We start from the raw sequence: 10,414 nt of genomic DNA on the forward strand, positions 1-10,414 counted from the left end.
ATTACCAGTTTTTAAAAGTAAGTTTAATGGAAACCTCAATTCTTTTTTATTAAAGTAAGTATTAACATTTATTTCACAGAAACAGAAAAAAAAATTTATTTCATTGTTTATTGTCTGCCTCATCCTGCCAGAATTTCCATATGAGTAGGAACCCCAGTGTGTCTTTGTCGTAGCTGTTCTGTGTACACCCAAATGTGTGTTCGTTTAGCAAAACGAGTTGCATGTAAAACAGCTTCAGCTTTAACGGTGAAAAGGCTAGAATGCAATGCACATATAAACTTCCTAGTCCCCTTGTTCTTTCTCTGTATCAGTCAGCCCAACATAAGCTTATGAGAGCCCCAACATGTTATGGCCAACAGCCAAGTACTCCAGATAGATCTTGAACTGGCAATGATCCTCCTGCCTCTCCCTCTGAAGTTCTAACATTACAGGTGTGCATCATCACTCAGCTTGTGGGCAGCCTCTTTACAAATGCATATATGTTAAGGCATGGCATGTGCCTTTAATCTCACCGAGTCTTTGTGAGATCAAGCTCGCTCTACATATTGAGTTCCAGGTTTGCCAGGGCTACATAGACTTTATCTCAAAAAATAAAAATAAAAAGTACTAGTGGCCATTCTTAGCTAGGTCAGAATTCATAGACCCCCTGATTTGGAACAAACCTATATTCCTTCCCATACATTCTTGGCTCACCCACTTTCATGCTTACTGACCTCTGCTAGCCATTCTTTGAGCTATAAACTCATTTTCAACCTCAGAGTTCTCCCCTCCCCCATCCAAAAAATAGGTGGTACATGAAGGGTTCTGGCAGACCCGAGCATGGCAAACGTGGCACCATCATGTTTTGTCCTTTACCCTTCTCTCCCTTGCGAAACCATTATATTACATTCTGAAAGCTAGCCACCAAGGTCTGTTCCCTTATTTGGTCACTTTGTTATGCCTGATACATTCCTGAGACTGATCACCAAGGTTCAATAAAGCATCAAGGTTCAGCAATCAAAATTCATTATTTTGAGGAGCCTAATTAAAATGCCTAATCAGAACTACCTGTCCTAGCTCATTCCCTCTTAAAATTAACACGTGCAAAGCTATTTTCTGCTGTTTCAGCCCAGTTCATGTTCTGCCACCTTGTCTCTGCCTTGCTGAATAATGGATCTCTGCATTTGGCTCGTGCTTGGAAACTGGTGTTTAGTTGTGGTATGTGCTCAATCCAGGGTCGAGAGGGGAACACCCTGCAGGATGCAGGTCCCTTCAGTACACCTACCTACTTTATACACATTGCATACATTATTAGAAAATACTTGTTCTCGTTCATCTTAGACTGAGTTTCATGGTGTGGTGCCCAGCCCATAATATTTATCAAATGCCTGATCAAGCAGTCTTCCGTGTTGTTACTCCCTTCTCCAGATAGGAAACAGATCCTAAGTTGAGTAGTGATGATCTCAGCAGAGGTCAAAGTTGGTTTGATCCTGTATCTGTTAGGATATCTGAAAGAGGGGTGGGCACGGGGCAAGTCCATGCCCTGGGAGTCCGCTCAATACCCTTGCCTCCATTGGTGTATCAAAGGGATTCTTTACCTTCTGAGAGTCTCTGTGAGGAACTGAATTTTGAACTGCTGTTCTAGCGATTTTCTCCTTAGAGAACTCACTGCCTTGTGTCTTGCACAGTCCGCGTACAGGCAACCTGTTATTGCTGTTTATTGAAATTTGGCCGCATGGCGCTGAGGCCGTTACACACATTGTTACACGGCACACTGTTTACTTTGGATGGAGCTCAAAGATAGGCAAACTCAGCAGTTTCAGCAAATCCCAGGAGTAATCACCTCTGAGACAAGCACCTTTCCTAGAGCCGGGAGCTGTCCGTGGTTCTGAAATGTCCTAGCCCTGAGCTGTCTGTCTGTCTCACATGGTTAGTACTGGTTGGCTAAGATTGGTTAAATTCAAATAAAATGACAAAGGCTGAGAAGGGTTATAGCTTAGGGCTTAGGGTTGTGCTTAATGTGAGTAAACCTCTGGATTCCCCAGCACGAAAAAAATAAGCCAAGTGTGGCTGACAAGACGGCCAAGTGGGTAAAAGTAGTTGCTGCCAAGACTGAGTTTGATCCCCAGAACTCACGTGGTAAACGGAGAGAACAACTGACTTCCACAAGCTGTCCCCTAACCTCTTCACTCGAATCATAGCACATACACCACCACCACCACCACCACCACCCACGCACGCACGCACGCACGCACACACATACACACACACACGCACTAAATAAATGTGATTTTCTTTTAAATTATGTATATGGATGTTTTGCCTGCTTGTATATCTGTGCAGCACTTGTGTGCCTGGTGCCTGCGAAAGCCTAAAGAGTGCACCAAAACTCCTGGAACTGCAGTTACATGGTTGTGAGCCATCAGAGGATGGCCCTCATTCACCTGCACCGTGCATGCTCCATCTTCCCGCGCATCCCACTCATAGCCACCTCTATCCCAACAAACTGGATTCGGTACCCCAGATCCCGCATCAGGCACGCAGGCCTACAACTCCCAGTGGGGTCAGGGACTTGGCGCTGTGCTTTCTGGGACTTGTAGTCCCGGTGACGCACCCTGTGGCCATGCGCCTGCGCTAGGCATGTTGGGAGTTGTGGTCTCTGGTCACGAAGGCGCCTGTGTGTTCGTCATCAGGGCGCCTCCGGGATTGTCTGCTGGGAGTTCTGGAGACCCGGTGAGAACCGGAGCCCTGGCTCCGAGGGCTGAGAGCTGCGAACGCCCACGCCGAAGCTGACGGCCTGTGAGTCCGGATAGACGGAGTGTGGGGCGGACTGACTGAAGTGTGGGACGGCTGACGAGCATAAGACTGACAAACACAAAGTGGGACTGACCGACCGGTTGTATGTGCCCGACAGGTTGTGCTGTGTCTAGTGCATGCATCTTAGCCTTCTGTATCTCGTCGGGTGAAGCGACCGAAAGAAATAGTGCTTTGATGGACTTTGTAGGTGAGTTTGTGACTGGGTTCAAGTGTGAGTGAAATCCTCTGTCTGTTTGAGGTGCTGACAAAAATGTCCCTCCTGCCTCCCAAGCACTGGCTGTACACCACCGACACCAAATACTTGAGCTGCTTTTATTCCATCATAAAATATGTATTAATTGAGCTGGCCAGGGGATCCGCCTGTCTCTGCTTTCCTCTGTGCTGAGGCTGTGGACCTGCACAGCCGTGCTGGGCTTATGAGCCCCGGGGATCCAAACTCAGGTCATGCAAGCACTTTACCCGACTGAACCATCTCCTTAGCCCGGTTGAAGTTACTTTATTCTCTCGTCTTATAATTATGTTTTTATGTGTATGAGTGTTTGGCCTACATGTATGTCTGTGTACCAGATGCTTGCCTGGTGGAAACCAGAAGAGGATGTCAGATGACCCGAGACTGGAATTACAGATAGTTGTGAGCCACTATGTGTGTGCTAGGACTGGAACCCAAGTCCTCTGGAAGAGCATCCAATGCTCTTTACTGCTGAGCCATCTCTCCAGCCCCGAGTAGATTATTTTTAACATGTGGCACCCAAGTAGAGAGCAAATGACAACGTACAAGAGTCAGTTCTCGCAGGGCAGTGGTGGCGCACGCCTTTAATCCCAGCACTTGGGAGGCAGAGCCAGGCGGATTTCTGTGAGTTCGAGGCCAGCCTGGGCTACAAAGTGAGTTCCAGGAAAAAGGCGCAAAGCTACACAGAGAAACCCTGTCTCGAAAAACCAAAAAAAAAAAAAAAAAAAAAAAGAGTCAGTTCTCTCCTTCCATTGATGTGGTTCCTGCACCTTTACCATCCCATTGCCTGCCCCCTCTTTTTCTTAACTTTATTGAATCTGTTATTTGATAATTTCATACATGTTGACATGCATTATCATTACTATAACACCCTGTCCCCATCTTACTCCTATCCCTGTTAGCCTCCTCCTCCTTACAGATCTTCCCACATCATGACTGTTTTGTTTTTGAGACCTACTGAATTTAATCAGGATCATCTGTGACCATAGGTTTGAAACTCTCTGCCGCTTAGTGAGTTCCTCCCTGTTGTATATTTTGTGTTGATTTTTTGGTTTTGGTTGGTTGGTTGGTTGGTTGGTTAGTTGGTTTGATTTGGTTTTTTGTATGAGTGCTCTATCTGCATGTGTCCATGAATACCAGAAGAGGGCACCAGATCCCATTATAGATAAGTGAGCCACCATATGGTTGCTGGGAATTGAACTCAGGACCTCCGGAAGAGTAGTCAGTACTCATAACCACTGAGCCATCTCTCCAGTCCCATTCTCTGCTCTTGAGTGGGCGCTGCCATGGTCGTTACACTCATCTTTTTCTGTGTGAGAATGAGTGGCTTGGTGGCAAGCACCTTTACCTGATAATCCATTTCACCGGCCCAAATAAATACATTTAAAAAAGAAGCAAGGTAGGGGCCTAGAGAGATGGTTCAGTGGTTAAAAGTCCTGGCTGCTCTCCAGAGGACCTGGGTTCAATTCTGAGCACCCACATGGTAGCTCACTACTGTGTGTAATTGCAGCTCCAGGAGTTTGACACCTTCACAGACACACATGCAAACAAAAACACCATTGCACATAAAATTAAAAATTAAAAAAAAAAAAAAAAAAGCAAAGTAGTCAGGCATGGTAGTGCATGCACTGAGGAGGATGAGGCAGGAGGATGGTGAATTGGAGGCCAGTCTGGCTACCTCAAACCTGCACCTCCCCTCCCTCTTTTCAGATGGTGAAGCTCTAACATTTCTGCAGACCCAATTCTGAGGCTCCAGCCATCCCGTCTCACTGAGTTCATCTGCCCAATGGCCATCCCCAAGTGCCCTCTGAGCCCAGTACTCTGGGAACAGGACGGCTTCCTTCAGGTGAAGGTGAAAGAGGAGGAAGAAGCTGGCCTCTCCCAGAGCCAGGGATCCAGCCCTAGCCCTACTGCCCATCCTGAGGCCGCACGCCTCCGCTTCCGGCACTTCCGCTATGAGGAGGCATCCAGCCCCCATCAGGCGCTGGCACAGCTCCGAGAGTTATGTTGCCAGTGGCTGAGGCCAGAGTCGTCCTCCAAAGAACAGATGCTGGAGTTGCTGGTGCTGGAGCAGTTCCTGGGTGCACTGCCCCCTGAGATCCAGGCCTGGGTCGGGGCTCAGTGCCCAAGGAGTGGGAAAGAGGCTGCCGTTCTGGTGGAGGATCTGACTCAACTGCTGGACAAGAGAGGTAAGGAGGAGCAGCAGGCGGGTAGTGGGTCACAGAGAGCTCTGGCACAGCCCGCCTAGAATATAGGCGGTCAAGCTCTACTTAGGGATTGCTCACTCAGGTGCTCATTCTCACATTGGTACCTTAGCCATGGCTACAAGTGACCAAACCCCAAGCAATTAAGGGTAAAGGGCTTAGCTATAGCGGTATCCAGAAGATGCACTCAGGGAGCACTTGACACTCAGGCTGCTTGCTCTCACCCACTCTCACATTCTATATCTCCATTCGGTCTGGGTTTTTCTACATTAGCTTTATTTTATTTTATTTTTCTAAAGACAAGGTCTCTTGTACCAAAGCTAACTTCAAATTTGCTACATAGCTGAGCATGACCTTGAACTCCTGATCCTCCTGCCTCTACCTCCCAGATGCTGGGATTACAGGCATGTGCTGCCCGCCACATCTTTAGGTGGTACTAGGGATCGAACCCAGGGCTTCCATGCGGGTAGGTAAGCACTCTGCCAGCTGAGCCACATCCCTGGCTTATCAGCATCTCCCCAAGGAGAGCAAAGGTAGCCCATTGGCCCCTGACTTGTTTATTACACAAGTGGGCAGGGAAAAACCAGCAAGCAGTGTCTGGTGTGAGCTTCACGGAACCAGTCAGCTCCTGTGCAACTAATAGTGAGCCTGGGGCACTTCCCCGAAGGAAGTGTAGGCTACTGGCTCAGATGAAATGACTGGATGCCTTGAGCGAGAGGGAGGGGGGAAGAAAGAAGTATCCTCTTGTGGCTTTCCCTGTGCTAGCCTTCAGGATCTGGGGGTGGTTAGATGGCTCTGAACTGGAGTGGGTACTTGCCATTCAAGGAGACCCACACCTATATGCCCCGCCCAGAGAATCGAGAAAGAGCTATCAATCTGTCAATCCTGTCCATGTCCGGGCCGGGTGAGGTTTCCCGAGGTTGGATGCAGGGACCCAAGCACTGTACATTCTAGTCCAGGAGCAAGTCCCAATCTGGCTGCAAGCTGGATGATCAACTGCAAGTCCCTCAGAATCTCTACTAATCCTATGATTTTATCCACTTAGTCATTTATTGAGACCAGGTCTTACTATGTAGTTCTTGGCTTGGAACTACTATATAGTACTATGGCTTGGAACAAGCTGTATAGACCAGCTGGCCTTGAACTCAGAGATCCTCCTGGCTCTGTCTCCCAAGTGCTGGGACTAAAGGCATGCTTGACCATGCGTAATTCTGTGATTCTGTACCTAGAACTCAGCACCTCTGCTGGGCCTCAGTCTCCTCATCTACAGTGGAACCACTGAGTACCTCCTTCTGGAAAGGAAGTGAAGCAGTGCACTTGGAGTCTAGCACATAACAAAACCTTTATAAGCCAGCAGCCCTGGCAAACCATCAGTATCACAAACTACTGTCCAGATGATGGCAGTGTTAAAGCTTAAGGATTGACGACTTGGCGGCTCAAAGTCTGGGGTTAGAGCCCTGTTCCTGAGTCTACTCAGCCCAAGTGTAGACTAGAACAACAGCTACTGCATCCTTCTCTGACTCATCCCTGGGATTCATCTGTAAATGTTGCCAGATGAAGTATCCTCAGATACCCTTTGCACCCATGAAGGGCGGGACGGGCCAGTGCAGGTGTGCCTCTACCTCCTATTTACTCAGATCTGGGAGTTTCAGAAGCAAATCACCCACTAACCATAACAGCAGATGTCTACCTAGAGTTCTGCTGTGAGAAATGACATCACAGGCATCTGGATTGATTCTCAAATGACATCATGGGCATCTGGACTGATTCTCATTTAGCCGCTATTCCTAAAGACAGCTGTTGACTTTAAGGAACAGAGCCTGGACTCACAGAACTTGGCACTGCCAAAGATTGCCGGGAGGAGATGCACAGCAAGGCCCTAGCTCCCTCCACTCCTGTTTCTTTCAGATCTTGTCCACACAAAAGTTTTCCTTTTGGCATTTTAGCCAGATCAGGAGCCTTGACAAGATGGATGGCTTGATTGGGTGAGGAAAAATCAACCATGATGCAGTTTAGGGTAGTTTAAGAGAACAGCCCTGAGTCCTTTTTCTTACACAAGACACCAAAGGGGAAACTTCCCTGTAACATGAAATCAAATAGGTCTTTTAATAAAAAAAAATAAAAAAATAAAAAATAAAAAAAAAGATCAGAGAGACAAAGGAACAAGCCACAGCCACCACCTTTTACCTCACCAACTCCTCAGTCTGAAAAAAAACTTCTAGTTCCTGTCTCCTCATGCCTTATATACCTCTCTGCCCAGCCATCACTTCCTGGGATTAAAGGCATGTGTGCTTCCCAAGCAAAGGCAAGTGCTGAGATTAAAGGCATGTGATTCCCAAGTACTGGGATTAAAGGCGTGTGCCACCACTGCCTGGCTCTGTTTCTTTCCTAGACTGAGTCAATCTCATGCAGTCCAGGGTGGCTTTGAACTCACAGAGATCCAGACAGATCTCTGCCTCCCGAGTGCTAGGATTAAAAGTGTGTGCTACCACTGTCTGGCATCCATGTTTAATCTAGTGGCTTGTTCTGTTCTCTGATCTTCAGGCAAATTTTATTAGGGTACACAACATATCACTACACTTCTTTGGAAATGAAGCCATATGACAAGAGTGATCCACATCTCCCCTTTCAGAATGAGTGAGCAGGTCCTCAAACAGATGGAGAGGCTTGTGTGATGATCTGTGGTGGGGAAGTAACAGTATGATTTGAATGATTCCAGGATGGGAGCCAGAAGTGGAACATGAAGAGGCAAGTTGCAAACAGAGCAGTACAGATGAGTTACAACCACCAGACATGGCCACTGAAACACTAATAAGAGGTGTTTCCCCAAAATCCACCTTGGCCCACACTTGTAAGCCTGAGAGCAGTTCGGAGAGCCAGTCAGAGCTCCTAGGAGCACTCTGGATGAAGTCTGCTGCCCAAGAGATGGATTTCAGAAAAGACCTGGAGCCTCCCACGGATGCCCCCAAAGACCAGGCTGGCCATGAGTCTGATGCCTCAGGAAACAGTTCCAACATGTGGCCCAACTTCTCTTCCCAAGACAAGTCTCCTTCAGAGGAGAAATTTGGCCCATTGCATGGTTATGGGACAGTAGCTCCAGATACATACTTAGGAAAGAAGCCCTCCAGGTACGGAGAATGTGTGAGAACATTCCAGAATGCCTTAGCCCTGGAGGCCCACCAGAAGAGCCACTCTGAGAAGATGCCCTATGCCTGTATTGAGTGTGGGAAGGCCTTCAGCCGGAGCACCCACCTTGCCCAACACCAGGTTGTCCACACGGGAGCAAAGCCCCATGCGTGTAAAGAGTGTGGGAAAGCCTTCCGAAGAGTCACCCACCTGACACAGCACCAGCGCATCCACACGGGGGAGAAGCCCTACAGGTGTGAGGAGTGTGGCAAAACCTTCAGCCGCAGCACCCACCTCACGCAACATCAGCGGGTGCACACGGGGGAGCGGCCCTACGAGTGTGACATGTGCGGCAAGGCCTTCAGCCAGAGCACCCACCTGACACAGCACCAGCGCATCCACACTGGGGAGAAGCCCTACAGGTGTGATGTGTGCGGGAGAGCCTTCAGTGACTGCTCAGCTCTGGTCCGGCACCTGAGAATCCACTCCGGAGAGAAGCCCTATCAGTGTAAGGATTGCCCGAAGGCCTTCGCCCAGAGCTCCTCCCTCATTGAGCACCAGCGCACCCACACGGGAGAGAAACCTTATAAATGCAGTGACTGTGGCAAAGCTTTCAGCCGCAGCTCAGCTCTCATGGTCCACCTCAAGATCCACATCACTGTGCTTCAGTGACTGGAAGCACCATAGCACAGCCTCCCTCAGAGGCTTGACAGCTAAGAAACCCTGAATTCCACAGGAGCCAGGATCCCCACTGGTCGGAAACTGTGTCACCCAGTGTCTAAGGGCAGACTGGGGCCATCTTGGAACGCCTCTACATTTGAGAGCCCAGGTGAAGTCCCCTAATGAACACAGAGATTCAGACCAATTGAGGAAGCTTCTAGATGCTTCCTATTGCCCTTTCTATCCCACTCAGGCTGGTCCCAGAGAAAAGACACCTGAGCTAAGAATCTGCATGGGTTCTTGGAACCAGAACAAGTAAAGCTGGTGTCGGTCTGGGCTCAGGTGACCCAAGGTCCTCTGGGTAGGAAGACTCAAGCTTCATGTTCTCACATGGCTACTGTTCTTGCCAGTTCTTGTACTGTTCAGCTTGGAAAGGACATCTTCCAGGCCCACTCTGTGCCTTCCTACCTGCTTCCCCACCACATTAATGTATGCCTAACTCCAAGACAGACACAAGAGGCTGCCTCTCCCATGAAGCCCTCTCCATGCCATCCTGATTGTGTTTTCCCTGTTTTCATCCACAACAGTACTTGACACTTGCCCGATCTCTGTCTTTTCCTCCCACGTCTTCCTTTCACATCTCATGGACTCCAGCCCTGTGGATTCACCTCAGGTTCATCTCTAATCCAGCCCCTCCTCCAGCATCACTGTCTGTGAGCTCTGATTGCCTCCCACTGGATTTTTATCAGGGTCCTTTCTCAGCCCTTCCTGCCTTCATTCCATCCCCACCCACTTTCTTCCTGCTGCAAGCTGCTACCCAAATCATGTTGTGTCATTCCATGGCAGGAAGTTGTCCAGTGAGTCACCTTTTCAGTAAACGTTGTTGAGTGAGGTACAAATATGCCAGGATATGTGTCAGTCGCTTTGGCCCAAGCAATTGCTCTGATTATCCTCAAATGCATATATGAATGTTTGTCTTCGTCGCACAGTGATGTAAAAATGGTTTCAAAGTACTGGTCTGCCTGTTGGGCAAACTACACTCCTTGTCTGTTGTCTGTGTTTGCTCCAAACCTGGCCTCCTCTTGCCTCTCCCACTCCTCTAGCCTCACCTCCCACATGCCAGCCATACTTTCTCCCACCTGTGTGCCTTTCTACCTGTCCCTGGAACCCTCATGCCCTCTCTCCTCTGTGATATCTCAGATGTCCTTGAGAAGCTTCCCCAGCCATTTTGAGCTGACTTCATCTTGCCTGACGCTCTCTTGCTGCTGTGGTGCCCCATTCATAACTGTCTTAAACCTCTGACCATGTCATTGTACTTGCACTTCTTACAGAATGCACAGGCCAGCACTCCCAAGAACATAAAATAGCTCATGCTGTGGACACAGTGCACAAGATGCTC

The 10,414-nt window shown here is 48.7% G+C and overlaps 1 protein-coding gene across 3 annotated transcripts; it reads left to right on the forward strand.

The window, feature by feature from the left end:
- The first annotated feature begins 2,627 nt into the window (after window positions 1-2,627).
- On the forward strand, window positions 2,628-10,054 carry Zscan22 (zinc finger and SCAN domain containing 22). Of its 3 annotated transcripts, XM_015990363.3 has the most exons (4): window positions 2,632-2,778; window positions 2,894-2,983; window positions 4,736-5,214; window positions 7,949-10,054. In XM_015990363.3, the coding sequence occupies exons 3-4, from the start codon at window positions 4,812-4,814 to the stop codon at window positions 9,025-9,027; spliced, it is 1,482 nt and encodes a 493-aa protein (XP_015845849.1). In that variant the 5' UTR covers window positions 2,632-2,778; window positions 2,894-2,983; window positions 4,736-4,811; the 3' UTR covers window positions 9,028-10,054. The 3 variants fall into 3 exon arrangements, with proteins under 3 accessions (XP_006997266.1, XP_015845849.1, XP_076427339.1); XM_006997204.4 differs by lacking the exon at window positions 2,894-2,983 and having other exon boundaries at window positions 2,628-2,778; XM_076571224.1 differs by lacking the exons at window positions 2,632-2,778; window positions 2,894-2,983; window positions 4,736-5,214 and adding an exon at window positions 5,245-7,214.
- The last annotated feature ends 360 nt before the right edge of the window (window positions 10,055-10,414 follow it).

The sequence above is a fragment of the Peromyscus maniculatus genome, chromosome 1, assembly GCF_049852395.1.
Source record: "Peromyscus maniculatus bairdii isolate BWxNUB_F1_BW_parent chromosome 1, HU_Pman_BW_mat_3.1, whole genome shotgun sequence".
Taxonomy (NCBI): Eukaryota; Metazoa; Chordata; class Mammalia; order Rodentia; family Cricetidae; genus Peromyscus; species Peromyscus maniculatus.